Source organism: Geospiza fortis, unplaced genomic scaffold (assembly GCF_000277835.1).
Source record: "Geospiza fortis unplaced genomic scaffold, GeoFor_1.0 scaffold130, whole genome shotgun sequence".
In the NCBI taxonomy this organism is placed as follows: domain Eukaryota; kingdom Metazoa; phylum Chordata; class Aves; order Passeriformes; family Thraupidae; genus Geospiza; species Geospiza fortis.
The window spans coordinates 2,866,625-2,884,201 of record NW_005054300.1 but is presented as its reverse complement, the minus strand read 5'-3'; the positions used below and the strand labels follow the sequence as shown (position 1 = coordinate 2,884,201).

Here is a 17,577-nt window from a genome sequence, read left to right as displayed (position 1 = left end):
GACTTGCCTTTGATCCTGTTCCAAAATCAAAGCGAAACACCAGGGACACCCAAGCGTACAAATGGAAATGTGAGATAACATTCACATAAACTTCTTCCAACCAGAAAAATCAGTTTTACCACCATGCTCTCAGCCCCAGATTGATATGGATTGGGCCTGAAGCCTTTGAAAAACAAACAATAGCATCACATTCCACAAGATGAAAATTTGCATGGTGCTCTCCAAAACTTACATAACAGGATGAAAACCATAAAAGGCGGCGATTAGCCCTGCAAGTCTGTCTCCACCAATAGAAATAAATTGAGCAGGCTGTACTCAGCTTGTTCATCATTACCTGCAGTGTGTTCAGGAGTCCACATTTCTTCCGGATCCCAAGAGGGAAAAAACAAGAAAAAAGCGGGGAGAACACACACTCAAGAACAAGATTGCTAGCCAGATCCTCAGCAGGTGTAAATCAATGCCACTGAAGTTGTACTGATTTATGCCTGCTGAGGAACTCTTGTTTTGGTCCTTGCAAACATTTTACATTATGTACATAAGCACAATAAATTAAGTGCACAGACAGACCATAATCAGAGAGCAGAGATGGAGAGTTACTGGTGTTCTAGCAAGGAGGGCCCAGTACTATGGTTGTTCTCTGCCCACTGGGAGATGAATGTCCCTCAAATGCATCACCAGAATACAGCTCCCTAAACATCACATGTGGTACTTCATCTCAATGACCTCAAGTTTTTAATGACTTCTAACAGCAGTGTTTTGTGCTGAAATAGACACTGTCCTGTTAGAATATTTCCTTTTAGCATGTCCCAAGAAATAGAAAGCCTCATGTTCCCAGCCTTGCTGCCACATCAAGTAAGTGAAGTTGAGGGGAGAAATAATAATCATAGATCACAAATTACAAGAAATAGAGATAATGCATTCTTTCACAGTCACTAATCCTACATATCTTGAAATGAAAAGACCTTTAAAACTTTATGGTTTCTATCGCAACTATCAAAATTCATATTCCAAAAAGTTCTCTTTCAAGTTAAATTTCCTAAGTTAAAAACCAGAATACCTTACAATTAAATTTTCAGATATTTTTTAATTTTCCAATGACAAAATGCACATTTTAAGTGGCACCACTGCATTTGAGGGTACAATTCAAGGGGGAACTTTATCATTTAAAAAATAAGTAACTGAAGGCATTATTAATACTTCTGTACTGCAAATGGTAAAAACCTTCCTGTTATGTTGCAGGAAAACTGCTATTTACTGAGGAAACAATATGGAATTAAAATGACTGGATCTCTAGCAGCTGGGCATTCACTGTGATGCCTGCCTGAGGCAATCCAATGTTGTGGAAAAGAAATCCATAGAGAAAGATCTGCAAAGGCAGTGGAACTCAAAGATAAACCTTAAGAAAGCCTGGATGGGAGGAGAAAAGGCCAGCAGGGGGCTGAGTGTCCCTGAGAGAATTTACAGCCAATTAGGAAAATATTTTGGAGTTGCAGGTAAAGGAGGCTCCTGGAATAGGAAAAAAGAAAAAAACAAAAAACACCTCAAGAGGCAAAGCAGGGAGGGAAAGGAGCTGATGAAAGTGAAGGACAATGACAGGACATGCAGTAACAGTGAAGAGCACACTCAGACTGGTCATTAAAAGGTTTCTAATTGGGTATTTTCAAAGGTAGTACCTAAGGCAGAGTATCCCAGGTCTGCTAAAACTGTGAAGCTATGAACAAGGTAATGCTATGTACTGTGTGAACAAACAGCAGCTAGACTTCGTGACCCAGGAACTTCTCTTCAGTGTCATGTTCCCATCAATAAAAACCATGTAAGAAGAAATAAAAGTGTTGTGTGTAGTAACTCGAGTTACCGCTTATCACCTATTCCTCCTTACCATGTCCTCAGCTCCTTTCACAGCCTGGTTTACCCAACATTTTGCCTTGCTGGAAAGGCTTCTCTTCTGACAGACCTAAATTGGAACAGCCAAATTCCGTGTACTACACGAGTGAATCACTAAAAAAAGTGAGATTTCTACTGTTGTATTGTATGGTTACAAGAATGTGAGGAGAGCCCAGAATACCACAATATTTGGAAGCTGATGTACTTACGGCCATCCACTGTCCTTGCCTCCAGGTGCACAAGGTCAGGCTCTCTTCCATTCCCCATCATAGACCTGTAAAAGGCAGATTGAGACAAGGGCATTAAAATCAACCTACACCATGAATGGCTGAGATATTGCTTTCAAAGGAGATCCTGTTTAGCTGGACATAAAATCATACTCACAAATAAGAAGTGATAACTTTGAAAGAATTTTGGAGTTTTCCCTAAAATGAACTTGAATATTTGAAAGAAATTCTACTATTTTATCTAATAAATGCCATTGCACTTAATGAGTTCTTTATTTCTAACCCCTTCACTTCTTTCCACCTGGAGACCCATTCCTGTTCTTGTTGGCATATGAAATGTTGATGTTTCTCCTTGTTTGGTCAGAAGGATGCATTTCAGTTCAGGGTGGAATACAGAAGACTCTAACTGATGGGATAATAGTATTTGCCAGCATACTAATTATAGCTGTTCCTTTATATTCGACATTTTATGCACATTTGCTTAATTGACACTCTTAATGATCAATGTTCCCTCATTAATTAAGAAGTTTTAAAACCTCATTTTATCCTGAGACATTTTATCACTTCTGATCTAATAAAAACAGTATTCCATTAATAAAAGTGTCATATTGAAAATCACTGTTTGTTCCCTCTGAATTAACAAGTAACAAAGTAAAGACATTGAGCACTGCAAATAAGGAGGAGTTTATGGAATTAAACTTCACTTCCATTGTTGAGGTTCCCCTGGACTGGCACTGGTGGCCTCATCAATTCCCTGGAAGATTCCAAATGAACAGTGGTTGGATGGACAGCCTGAATGATGCATGACTGCTCTATGTGCCAATGCCACTGTACAGCTGCCTCAGCAGCATCTCTGACAATCTGCCTTGTTTCTGGTCTTGATCCTATCCCCCAAGTCACGATCTTGGATTAAAGCTGAGGGCTAAACAACCAGTTTCTTGTCAGTTGCCTGACCTCCTAGTTAATAGAAGCATGAGGGAAGACACACATTCATTTCCAGTGATAGAAAAATTAGATGTTCTCTTCAAACCCTCATTATTTTTCAGGAAATCAGAAGAGAGATTCAAACAGTGATTTAGACCTTAATTCAGTTCCCACTGACTGCAATCAGAGGCACCTCCAGTACTTAATCATCATGTGCATTAACTAATAACTATTATAAAAATGTTAACAAGACTGTGTCCTGATTAATCCTTACCTTTGCTTGACAAAATATATAGCAATTCACTAGCTGGAAAAGGTTTTGTTCTCCTTTGTTGGGAACTGAAGTTCAGAAAATACTCTGAACCAGCATTGCTTTTACCTCTTCTCCATTTTTAATAAAGTTTATGGCAAGGTGTTATTTCCTTAAACATCCAACTTCCACTTAAAATCTCTGCTTCCTGATAACTGACACCAAGTGAGGGAGGAAGGAAGCACTTTCCTTGGGCATTTTTGTTATGCCTGCTATGATCAGCAGATTTAGGGCCAAAATGTGGGGCCTGCTCATTACAATTCAGTTCAAGACAGAGAGATGCCAGTGACAAACGGCTCTAAAAAACTGCACAGGGACAAAGCTAGCATAACTCCTTTTTCTTTTTGTTTATTTAGGTGGGATTTAAATACTGGAACTGGGATATTGGAATAGCCCACCTGGAACTGGGCTATTGCAGAAGACAGTACAGCTTTGTCAGTCCATTCCTCCTCCTGACCTCACACACCTCCAGGGGATGTGAGCTCTCCAAAGAAACAAGGAACAGATTCCCCAAATTTGAGTATTTTGCCTCTTAAGAGTGCAACAATGGTGCTCATACAGCAAAGCACATGAGTCTACACTCAGGTGTTATGTGAATTTCCTCCTCACAGTGTTATTCTAACCCCAAGAGAAACACCTTTTGCATCTTCTCAGGCAAAGACAGCCAATTTTATGAGCCATAATTTACATCAAACTTTTAGGTGCCTTAAGACCAGCATATAAAGATCTGGACCCCTCAAGCCCTGAAAGTATTCACCTGCAGATTACTTAGTCTCAGCCAGTATTGGGACTGTAGGAGCTTCAGTTCAAGGTAGAATTAAGCCATCAGTTGTCCCAAGGGGGTACAGAACAAGGCCAGCTGAAACACAGCTGGTAACAAACCTCCAGGACTTCCTTTCTTCTGATGTCTCCTAGCCCCTGTGACATAGGAATGTGATGACGAAGATGAAAAGTAAGGTCCAGAGGAGGAAATTCCTAAAGTCAAATAGGACATCTGAGATACAGTCAAGAGCCATATCCATGAGTTCCTATCTGCCAGATCTTTCTCCCTACATTAGAAAATTCTCATTTCATTGCTTTGATATACAACTGACTTTATTTGTAACAGCACAAGGTCATGGTCAGGCCCATAATATTAAATGCCAACATGAAAAATCAGTTGTAAAGAACAAGCAAAATACAAATACACATCTGCTCAAATCATTATTAACTGTACAGAGCTGACAGCCAGAAACATATCATTTCCATGTGGATTCTGCTGAGAGCTCACTGACCAGCATTTTTGTGATGTCACTTTTTTTGGATCATGCTGTCTTGTTCCATGGTAGCCCTAGGATATTTCTTTATACATCTCTCCATACCACCTGAAAAGCCACATAAAGTAATATTCATCTTACCCAGTTGTACATCACAGATACTTAACTCTGAACTAATCACACTCAGCTCTCTTTGCAGGCAGAGAGAGGAAACAGGCAGTTTTTCACTCTGGATCAGCTGAACAGTGTTAGATATGACTTTGTGAGAATTTATCCTAGAAAGGCCTGTTTCTCTGCATTGAATTTAAAATGTCTGGACACCCACACTACAGACACCCACATGTGATCACATAAAGGTCCCAAAGTAGGAAACACAACAGACCTGAAATACGTTTATTATCTAATTTTAAAATCACAAATTACAGATAAGATATGGATTGCAATTTAAGGGGTAATTGAATGTCCTGAGCAGTCCTCTTTCTGAGAAATGTTTTATATAGCTTACATCAGCCTTATTATTTACTCTACATATAAAAGCCTTGGAGACATTCAGAAACATTGACCACAGTGAGCATATACAGGAGATAAATATTTTGCTTAAATATAAATATTCAATAAATATTTAATAATATAAATATAAATATTGGTTGTACAGCCCCTGAGAACAGGCTTTCTCTAGGAAGACAGACATACCCTTTCACATCCATAGGACAATCTGTTCCTAAAGCATCTACTGGAAAAAAGGTGTTAGGAACTGTAGGATGTATATCAGACTTCTTGAATTTTCAGTATGTCAACCAAATCAATCACAACGCTACCAAGCATCCAGCTATTCTATCAGTGGGTTTTCTTGTCTCCTTCATGGCTGGGGGGAAAAAACCAAAAGCATTATCCTTAGAAGCTGAGAAAGTCAATGTACTTCTACAAGACTGAGTATTAAGTAACAGTTTTAAACCCATGGTGTCAATATGAAAAAGAACGAATAACCGATTACAAAGAAATTCCATTTCTGACCAGACTGGAAGGTTCTTAAACCAAAGCTCGAATGATCAAAAAAAAAAAACAAGCTTCACATGTAGAAGAAGGAAACTACATGCTGGATGGGCCCAAGAGAGCACCAAAGCCTCCAACTCAGTGTTTGTAACTTAATGTAAGTGCCCACTGTACCTCATTATCTTGTGTACACATGGTCAATGCAACATGGGCAATGCATTGCCTCCCAAGGTAGACAAGGAACAGTGCTGTGTGCTCAACAGCTGATAAACCAAGCACCCTACAAAGAACAGAGGCACAAATCAACAACATTCTGGGACCCACTCTGCTACTGACTTCTCTCAGAAATCTCTCTAAAAATAAACAATAGTCCCAAATTTGCCATTCATTATTCTGAGCAACTTCTGTTCCCTATGCTGGCAGTGCTTTCTTCTCATATTTCTCAAATCCATTCTTCCCTTTCAGCATCTTCTCTCAAAGTACAAACACTCATATAACCACAAACTTTTCTTCTTGCCTCAGTCTATGTTTTCACTTTGTGGTAAAATGTCAGCATGTCCTTTGTCCGTCCCTTTAATCTCAGGCTTTCTGTAATACTCCCAGAAACTTAAGGACACCAGGGATATCCTTGCAACGCTTTCTGTTGAATGGTGCCTATTGTATTTTTCTGATTAACTTTAAGTGTTTTGTTGGCATAATTGTCTGGATGTTTTGAAAAAAGAAAAAGGAAAAGAAAAAGAAAAAAAATCTTTTGGGAAAAGGAGGATTTAGAAAAGCCAAAGAGAGTGCAAGGCAGTGACCCCACTGCCTTTACACTGAAGATGCTTACATTTTGAAAAATTTAGGACCCCCACGGTCCTATTACAAAGTTGCTTGCTAAAATTTTAATCACTATCAAGCCTGCTAAGTAGTTATCGGCACTTGAGAGCCTCACAAATCGATAGCGCTGGCTGCAGCACAGTAATTGCTCTGAATGCAGATTCCACATCCACTGTGAGAAGCAGCACAGGGAAAAGACCCCAAATCATCCCCTGATTTGGAACTAGGCTGAACTAAACAAAAGCAGCCTGGCACTACCCATTGCACAGTAAATGCTAGCTGGCATATTTCTGTAGTGACCAACCCCTTGCCATCTTCTCTGCCTGAAACATTTCTAAAACCTTGGCTTCCTTGGCCGGTCAGCTCCTCTGAGCCAAGAAAATTCAATAGAGACCCTGTTATCCTGGGGTTTCCACCTCTTCTATCTTTTTTCACTTCTAGGGACAAAAGCAATTGTTTATGGATGCTGGGAACTGATGAGGCTTGCAATGCAGTCAGACCACTCAGAACTGCAAAAGGCATCATTGTGAAGAAAGCAAAAGCTTCTACTTGCTGCACCTAATTTCAAACTACCATTATTTCATAAACAATGCACTCCAAACACCAGACAATAAGGGCTGCATCTCAAGGATTTGTGCATTCTGTAAAGCAGTTTTGGATGCCTTTGGTTTTGGACGCTTGACTTCAGACACAGACACACTGTATCTGGGACTATATACACAAGAAACTCAATGGCAATCTTTTCATATGTATTTCTTGTATCATACATGCTCACAGCAGCCCAGATCAAACATCTTTTAAGACAGGCAGTAGCAGACATTGTTATTTTACAGAATCTTTGATGCAAATGGCCCAGAATGCCAAATGCTACCATGTCCTTCTCACAGACATAACAAGTGTGAATGTCCCTCATTCTTTATATGGACACAGAGGCTTTATACAGTTTTTCCATGTCTCAGAGGAAGTAACCAAATGCAGAATTAGGACTCCTGTGCCCATACCTCACCTGCTTTGGGGGTAAACAGGTATGACTTGTTCATGCAGCAAAGGCCGGCAGACAAATGGCATAACAGCCTGTTTCCACTAAGGTGGATGGAATGAGATCCAGACAGTTCTGGCCATTTTGAGATTGTCAGTGCTGAGTGGGAGTAGCTCAGATGTGGCCACAGTGCAATGCCAAACAGAAAAGTGACATTGCTTGGAAAATCCAGTTTGATTACTCAGCATGAAAAATGCTCATGTGCCTCAGCTGCATTCCACAGATGGCTTTGTGCTTAACAAGCTGTATATCTAAGATGCCTCCTGACCCTCAGCAATCCCTCTTCCTAGTCCCAGTTTCAGCAAATCCCCATCTCCACATACACTGCATTACACAGAAAGACTAACTAGCTGCAATAGCCACGTGGAAGAGGGAATGCACTCCTAGAGATCCTTATGCCAAAGTTGTCCTATGAGCATAAATATTCTAACAAGCTTTATCCTGTCACAATAAAGCTATAAAGCTGCTTTGTTCAGCACATGACAATGGCTTTGTAATTCAATTATTGGTAGAATTTGCCTTTAGGGATTTATCTTCCTTTAGCCTCAGCACTCATGCGAATCTCTTATCGTAAATCTTGCCAATGCAAAACCAGCTCCTCCACTGCCTCTGGACATATCCTGTCACTTCATGTTAAAAAACTGACACCTTCCTCCAGCTCAGGGAATGGCAGATTTTTGGTTTTGTTTTAAAGGACAGAATGAAAACAACAACAACAGTGGATGACGCTCATGTTGTCCACGGCTGCATCAATTTTTGGTCCCACTGATGTTTCTGTAACACTAAATTCTAATTGCCATTCATAAAAATAGTAACATGTAGCACTGAACAAGGAGCTTTTTGTCCAAAGATACAAAAGCACTTGACAATCAACCTTTAAGTAACCTTCCCTGCATGGTACTGATTTGTTCAAGACCTATGGAAAAGTACAAGACAAGAAGACCAAGTTAGAAATAGGGGCTGAGGAAGATTTTTGTTCTAAGCTTTATAGATAAACTTCACTGATTAGTCAAGAGCACAGGGGCCTCATTGATTTGACCAAGATCACACAGTTGCTATGTGGCAGAGACAAAAATAGACCCTGAGAGTCCTCCAGGATCCTTTTTCTTTTACTACTATATTGACTCCATGAGGACTTTGCAGATACGCTCTGTTCCTTTTTTGCTTGCAGAGGTCAGTGAATCTGCCCCAGGGAGCTTAGTGTGGGAGGCAATTCTTGTGGTTTCTTTAGTTCAGTCCCTATTATGTGAAATTTCACAGATTTTACTATTCCTGGAACATACTTTAAAGACTGCTTTACAGCTTTAACATCTCCTAACCACATCCTCCTGACATGTTTTAGAAACAAGGATGGATTCCAGATAGGCATAAATCAGCAATTCATTTCTTTACATCTGGTTAATAAATCTCCCCTGACCATAATTTAATTAGTTTTTCCCTGCTACATGTCTGCACTATTCTTTCCCACATTGTCCAATCACATGAAATGATACAATTCGATGCAATTCAGCTGGCAGCCACTGGGCTAAATCCATGCTATGGTTTGTTTCAGTCGGTTTGTCACCCTTTCTTTAGAACTTTTAGTGAGTAAAGCCCAACTTCTCCTAATTGTGCCACCTCATAGCACTGACCCAGAAAAGCAGGTGGCTGCTGCTGCTGACACTGAAATAGGTGAGTAGGTAATAGGGGGTAGTAGTGAGACTTTCAGGCTGTGGGGAGTCGCTTTTACTCTCACCATCCTGCCACTTTTCAGAGCCCTAGTGCATAATGACCCACACCTTTCCACACTCTGCTTTGTACATACCCCAGAATTTGAGGGCAGCAGCAAAGGAAGCCTTCTCCCCTGCTGCTGTGACAGCTCTCTGTGGGATGCTCCAGAGAGGAAACTTAGCTGAAGCTCTCAAATAGATGGATGCAAATTCCCAGGAGGCAGCTGCCTATTGCTGGTAACATAGGGTGGGAGGAATGTCTTAAAATGAGGATCTAAACTAAGTGGATAAAGTTCAGTTAACCAGGACTAGATCCTGATTTTAAGATAGCCCTTCAATCCTATATCTCTTTTTCACATATTGCAGAAAACTTAAGACTTCAAGCTGGCTTGAACAGAAAGGAGGGGGAAAGTACCTCTAGTTACAGCCTCTGAGCTCCCCTCCTTGATATCATGAACCAAACCTACCTGATTTACAGCTCCTCTGCTGGTACAGTCTAATAGGATCAAAATTTCCTACTGTGTGAAGGAATGTCTCTCCCACCTTGCAGGGCTGTGGCCCAGTCAGGCAGCTCTGGAGGAGGCCAGCAAGTCATGTAGAGCAGGAGGGGAAAGTAGCACAGTGCGCTGCTCATTAAACATACAAGAGAACACAGCAGTGCAACCTTCCTGACACAGAGCTAGACAAATCCACAGGTGATTTACCTGTGCACTGCTTCACCTTCTCAAGGTCTGTCCTTTACAGGTGCACACAGAGAAAGCAGCTGCTTATTCCAATGCCTGCTGGAGACTGACACCTTCCAGGGTCCTGCACAGCACTGCAGGCTCCTGTTACTGATCAGCCCCCAGATCAAGATTTTGAACACGGTGAATGGATGTCTGCCTACTTCTGCAGAACTTTTATGAGGGAAAGTGGGTGATGTAGAATAGCAGAAGCTCATGGGAGTCTGTACTCCTTTATAAAATATCTCTGGATGATTTTTGAAGAAATAGCTGCTGAATCGGGAAAACTAAAACACACCAACCTATGCATCAACCAGACTGGGTCCCAAAAGGATTAATCAGATGAACATTTACTTCATTCACACCTGCTGAGAACTGTCGTGGGTTTCTCTGGCATGTACCCATAACCACCGTATTTAAGCTATGTAAAAACATTTTAAATTAAATTTCTTCCCTTCAACTCACTGAATAAGGCTTGTGTGTTAGATCAAGTGGATGATTTTCTGGACAGTCTGTCACAATGCACTTTGATTGGCATCTTTCCCATCAGCTTCCAGCAGTTGCCCTGCAGTGATTAAAAGGTCTTGTTCAGCCATACACAGCATCATTTGTAAACAGCCCAGGCACTGAGGCATTTAAATTGCCTCAGCCCACCTGGGTGGGCGTGCAAATCTCACCAAGCCAAGAACTGACAGAAACACTGGGACAGTGCACCCAGCTTGCTCCAAGTGCTTGAATATAATGACGTTTTTAACAGGGCTTTGACACCTCATCCCCTTGATTTTCATCTCTTTCAGCTGCTCCAGTGAACACAGTCAGAGCTTTTAAAATACAGTCTCCAGCCTCCTCTGAAAAAGAAAATATATATACTCTATAATTATACTGTGAAGATTAACTTTCTTTGCTACTACTCATAAAAGAAACACAAATACAGCCCTATCTACTTATCTGTCCTCCCAGCTGCTTGCAGGCTTTTCTCCCCTTCAGTGTGTGTGCGTATTTTTGTATTATTTGATGGAAGAGTTTGGTTGGCTTACTATTTTACAGCGTTTGCCTCCATTTTCTTCTGCTCATACTCAGAAAAACATAAGAGGAGACCCAGCAACACCTCTTACCAAACTGAAATCTCTCCTTTCATTTCTTCAAGGAATCATTAACATTGTGGACATGTGATGCTACTGGAAATCATAAATCACGTGGGTTGGAGTGGATCCTAAAGATCATCTCTAGTTCCAGCTCTCCTGCCACAGGCAGGGACACCCTCCACCAATCAGGCTGCTCAAAGCCCCATCCAACTTGGCCTTCAACACTTCCAACTTCCACAGCGTCTCTGGGCAACCTGTGCCAATGCCCCACCACCCCAAAAGTAAAGAACTTCCTCCCAATATTTAATCTAGACCTGCTCTTCTTCAGCTTGAAGCCATTACCCCTTGTCAATATCACTCCAAGGCCTTGGCAAAAGACCCTCTCCAGCTCTCTTGTAGCCCTTTTCAGGCACTGGAAGGTGCTCAGGTGTCCCCAGAGCCTTCTCTTCTCCAGACTGAACATCTCCACGTCTCAGTCTCACAGGAGAGGTGCTCCAGCCCTCTTGTTATTACAGCCTTCCAATCTTCTCGAAGTATGGAGCGCTATTATTTTTGTATTTCTCCTACTTGCTTGTCTGGGTGCAACACTCAAGTAGAAAATAAAATCAATACCACTGGTAGAGATAATGATTGTGATCTGATGACCTAATTTACTGGTTGGGCTTTTCTATTGTTCATTTTATGTTAGTTTTTAGGACACTTTTATTATTTGATTTTATTTCTTTCCTCCCCCTCCAAGTTTCTCAAGGTTAAGTTTTGATTAGAATTAGATGAGAATCTTTTCAGAAAAACATCTCATTTTTATTAAAAACTATTACATTTTGACAAATTTTAATTTTTTTAATTTTTTTTTTTTTTTAGGGCCAGCTCTAATGACTTACTGACTTTAATGAAATAATTTCTGGTGGAGTGCATGACTTGATCTGAGGACCAGAATAAAAACCTAGCTTTTAATGACCAGCAAATTTATATTTTGGCCATATAGGACTATATGCACTTTGAGCAATTTTTCTGCAACTGCTGGCCATGGATGTTTGGATTTGCAAGTCACATAGTATCACTACTGAACTTTAACTAGTTGACTGAACCACTCTAAAAAAGGAAGAAAAAAGCAACTCAGTGCAACTGGTTCACCAATTATGTTCACATCTGTATTCACTACAAACCAGCATCTACACCAGCAAAATTCCACAATAGGAGTGTATACCAAAAATCACCAAGCATCACAAAAATAAACTCAGAAGTATTTAAATGAAACATTTTTATCCAACTCTTTTAACCAGGATCTACTGCATTCTCTCTCCCTAATGCCAACTACGTTAGTAAACACTGTGCTATCAGTAATAATCCATGTATATTAACTTGTTTCTGTAATACACTGCTGAATTAATATTGCTTAGAATACTCCTTCCTAGTAATTAGGGTATTTTCACAGAGCACACAGTTCCAGAATCACCAAGTACATTGATAACTTGCATGCATTTTTCTGTCACAGTACGTTGAACAGCAAAATCTCAAGAAGCTACTGGAAAAATAACAACACACATGAAAATTGTTGATACAGAACTGCTGTGTCACTGCATACACTGCCTGTATGCAGTGTGGATTCTTCCAAGTCTCCACCTGACACACAATATGTGGTTGGCTTTCTGAGGGGAGTACATTTTATTCAGTATACCTCCTCCACATCCCTAGATTATGCAAACAGGTATGTGAGATACCCAAATTACAGAAATTATTAGAGGCATCAGTTAGAGCAGCCCATCACTAAAGCCTGCCCGGCCACAAGTGTGTCCTAACAATGTTTTAATGAGGTAGAAAATGACAGATCTCTTTTTCCAACATTTGTTTTATTTTGGTTTTTGGTGGGACGTTTTTAAGCCAAGAAGTCTCCAGTCACCTCTCATTTTAAAGGTTTGACTTCATCTGCTCATCTCCCACCTGACATCTCCTTTCACAGAGTGACACTACAGCTCTTTCATCACACATGTGGATGTCAGGGCATCACTTAGAGCTCCAGGTGGAAGAATGAAAAGCGGGAACAGAAGAGCTTTGAATAAAAAATATTTTGTTTCCATATTAATGTCTCCTCTTTATGAAACAGAGGATGAAAGAATAAAAAGTACATGTGGCCTACAAGGAACTGAGTTCTGTCTACAGAGTGTTTTCTTAGAGTTATGTAGCAAGCATCATCAGACTGTTTTTCTTCAGGGGTTTAAATTTCTCTGGAGTGGTAGGAGGAAGAGGTGCTTCACAAAGCAGCCAAAAATAAGCAAATAAAGAAGAAAATTCTCTTGGCAACAGATACAAGAAATGCAGCTGTAAAAGACACTACAGCTTCTCTGGCAGTGTTTGCAGGGAGAGCCTTCTCAAGACTAAAACTAGCAAGCTCAGTGGAGTTTATTCACAAGGCTTTTGAGTGACCCAAAAGCTATTTACAAGACAACATAACAAGCTAAAATGGCAATGAAAATATCAGTGAGCAATCAGGAAAATGCATTTTTGCTTTCATCAACCATTCAAACCCATGTAAAAGTCTTTAAAGTCTTCCAGGTGCATCTTCCCTGTCAAAACAAGGAGCATAACTAAATGCAGCCTCAGGAAGGCCTGATGCCAGAGGCCTTGCTTTGTGTCTTCCAATTTTAGAGAAGCCCTAGTTTAGAGAGTACTGGAAGTAATTTGTACTAAAGCAACTCCTCAGCCTTCCTTAGATACCAGAATATTTCCCTCATTCTCAGCCCAGGACAGCTGTGTCCTGGTTGATCCCTTCAAAGACATTTGATTTAAATAAAGCCAGGAACAGGAGAGAGTATCCCCACATTCTGCTTTAAGTTGTGACTTCAGGACATTTTACTTCACTATTTATTTCCACTCTTGAGAATAAGTTAAGTCAGTCTTCTCACTTCTCAGGCTGATTACACTCTGCATACAAGCCAAAATACACAGTAATAAATTAAAACAGCCCAACCAACAAAAAATCACAGGGCACTGAGCAAGGCTTTACCCAACTTGTACACCAGCACTGGCTACAGAGATGGTGCTGCAGAAATCTGGATTTCAACTGTACTTCTGCACCCTCTTAGGCCCCAGTTCCCTTTTTGCCAACTGTGAACACGCCTGGAGTGCAAAGGGATTCCCTTCTGATTCAGCATTTCAGTGCTGCTGGATCCTCGAGTACCTGGCTGCACAGAATGGAAATGCATATTAAAGTCCAGTGCTGCTCTCTGTGGTGCTCTCAATCACACAGACACAGCTGCTTTCTGCTGTGGATGTGCTTGAAGACTGACATTGTCCATAGGATTGCAGCTAGAATTATTTTTTGTCCTAAAATCATTATAAATATGCCAGAATGAGATGCAACAGTGTCTCCACAAGTTGTATTATTCTCACTTTTGACAGCAAAAGTACAGTTTAGCTTACACTGAGGTGTGTTCTGCAAGGGGCATTCTGTTCAAGGTGAAAATACAGACTTGCATTTTCACGCTTTGTGAATGGCTGTAGGGCAATTGGATGGGTGGTTGGAATATTTTTTAATCTTTTAAGTTGCTGTTTGCCTTTGAAGCTCCAAGCCTAAGTTCTCTTATTTGTTAGGTTCTATGAGGCCTTCAAATTTGAGCTCCACAGAAAGGGAAAATTATAACTTCAACATTTTTCTTATTGCAGGCATCCATCAGCTCATTTCACAATAAACCAGAACTGTAAGCAATGGCAGAAAACTTCAAAAGGTTTGGAGTATTACACAGGACATGGGGGTTCAGGAACAGGGACACTCTTTTCAGCCCTCTGAGCCACTTCAGCAATTACAATTTTGTTGGATGTCTCAATGACAAGGTACCCAGATTTCTATGACTTTCTGCTTTTTTTAACCCAGAAAAAACAGAAGATGTATAGAGATCTGTGTTTGTATCTGACATTTTGAGACCCTGTTAGGAGTTCTGCAGGAAAGAAATAGTGATATAAACACACTTGTGACTATCTATACAGACACTCCCACCGCAATGAATTTAAGTTAAAAATGGAATTTAGCTTGCATTAGCTTCAGCTAACACAGGTTCTGGGAAAGAATTAAAAAGCAGAAGCAGCAAACAAAATCTCCGGTCTATCCTTTGCAGACCAAATATAAATTCAACTTTAGAAGTAAATTTGACCTAGAGCTCTTCCTTCTTTTATAAATTAAAAGAAAATATTTGACTGAACCACTCATGAATCTTGCTATGTTCAAAACCTGTGGGTTTGACATAAATTTATAGTTTAGAAACTACCATGCTGGTCTCATTTTAATCATTGGTTCAACTCCTCCCAATTTCAAGATTACTATTTTATCAAAAGCTTCTGTTCTAAAGGCATATTCACAGGACACAAGCCCATTTCTGCTCACAGGCAGACTAAGGCCTCCATAAGGAATTGCTGAGAAGTCCCACAGGCTTACACCAAAACACAAGAAAACCTTGTATTTGATTTGGACTATACAACCATGTTTGCAGGGAAAAAAAAGTTCAATGTCTTCTTCATCTCTCAGTCTTCTTTTCCATCTAAGTCAAAGTTACACTGATACCTGTCTAGTGGAAACATGCTCACTTTCAAGGGCTAAGCAGGTCTAACAGTAATTAAAAGCACAACACCAGGCTCTGGAGGAAGTCTATCTGTGGCAGAAATGCTGATGTCCTCCAAGACTTCAGGCTTTGTCCCTTAACTGTAGCAGGACCAGCCTGAACTCTTCATTCTCCCATCCCAAATCAATGCTTTGCTCAGACTATTATTCAGCATATTTCAGTTCTGCATGACTCTTAGATCAAAGACCCACTATTCCAATGTCGTGTAAACACATAATGCCCCTTTCATACCAGTTCTGAATTCATCTCAACAAATCAGCAGTGCAGACTGTATTCAGCCACATTGTCTTCAAGACTTCATTCTAACACCCCTGCATGTGTGGGGAAGTTGTGCCAAGGAAATCATGAAGAGAGTTTTGCTCTTACCAGTAGAACCTGTTGGGTGTAACTCCCTCATGAAGAAGCAGCCATCTTCTGCCAAACTCCACAGAACTGAATAACTGTGGACAAAACAAACAGTCATGAATCACAGTGAAACACAAAGATACCAGAGAAATTAACCTGAAAAACCCTTTACCACTTCTGAGACAGTGACTTGGACTTCTATTCATCTCAGTCTCGAAGAGACACACCTGGGGCAGCTGAAACATATCTGTGGTATCTTTTATTGGCATAGAGAATACTGGGATGTGTGATATGGGACACAACTGGTACTACCTGAGGGATCACTTTACAGGTAAACCCAGCAACCTGCCCTGAATGAAAATTCATCATCCAGTTGCCTTCCTCAATATTATGTTCAGAAGATCATTGTTTTTCCATTAGCAGTGCCATCCTTAGGAAGTTTTGTCAGTCTGACACCAAACAATGTTCTAACATGTCTAGACCTCCCTTGCAGGACTGGATGAACTGAAACAGAACAAGTTACTTGTTCCAAAGAAACAATGTGTGATCCTCCCTCTGCTCTTGTCATTCTCCTGCCAACAACGTGACAGCTCCTCCTCATTTGGTTACGCAAACAATATCCAAATACATGAATCTTTTCAGAAAATCTTCCAATGATAAATACCAAACCAGCCTGAGAAAGGTCAGCAAAAAGGCATGTTACAGGTATTATAAATCCTCTGTCATGTCTTTGTGGAATGATATACGAATGTTACTATTACAGAGCACTTACAAACAGCTGCTCTCCCTAAGTGCTGCCATCAAGTAATTCTCAGAAGGCCAGTAGAGGAAAGGACCACTTGGGTTCTGTTATTTCTTTTGCTTAATTTAGCTTCAAATTTGTCATGTGGAAGGACTGAGAGGCAGTCAGCCCTACACTTTTCTTGCAGATTCATCCTGTTTCCCCTCCTTTCTTTGCCTGGTAGACTTGGTCAGTCCCCTTTTCTGGCAAGACAGATGTTGGACATTGTTTTTTGAACTATTATCACTCTTTTCATGACATCTCTTAAAGGATTTTGCATAAAATGCAGATGACCTGAATTTTTATGTGCAAACTATGGCAAATTTTTTTGGAACATGAAGTGGCTGTGGATTGGTAGGAAAGATGGATGTCTTTGAGAATACCAGAAGAAAAAATGATCATTTAAAAGCTTTGCGTTCATTAAAAAAGATTATGTGAATGTATTTTAAGAATTATGAGACTGAGATACAAAAAAACTTTGAGGTCTACTTATTTGGATATTGATTCCAAATGCAAAACCCAACATCCATACCTTTCCTATGTTAAAAACTTTTAAGAACATGGAGAAACTAACTGAAATAGCTTTTTAGTAAAGAGTAGACTGGCATGTGTCAAAATTTACTTTGAAATATTAAAGCTAAAAATTCACCTCTTTCATCTCCCTTTCTCTTGAACACTGTCAAAGAAGAGAGAGGGAAGAAGGTGGAAGGGACAGAAGATAACAAGAGTAAGAAGAGGGAAAAACAGTTTAGTTCTGTGGCTAGAAGAGCATCCAATTTTAAAATTTCAGTGAGTCTTATTTTACCTTAAGTAGAAGATTATAGATCTATTTTTATTTGAAATTTTAGGAAACACTAACTATAACAAAGG

General features: G+C 40.2%; 1 protein-coding gene across 1 annotated transcript in view; it reads right to left on the bottom strand.

Moving 5' to 3' along the window:
• SORCS1 (sortilin related VPS10 domain containing receptor 1) overlaps nt 1-17,577 on the bottom strand; it is a 218,782-nt gene that overhangs the window by 72,870 nt on the left and 128,335 nt on the right. The window contains exons 5-6 of the mRNA XM_031062725.1: nt 15,948-16,021; nt 2,094-2,158 (exon numbers count right to left, since the gene is read on the bottom strand). Of these exons, the coding sequence (XP_030918585.1) occupies nt 2,094-2,158; nt 15,948-16,021 (139 nt within the window). The remainder of the gene's footprint in view (nt 1-2,093; nt 2,159-15,947; nt 16,022-17,577) is intronic.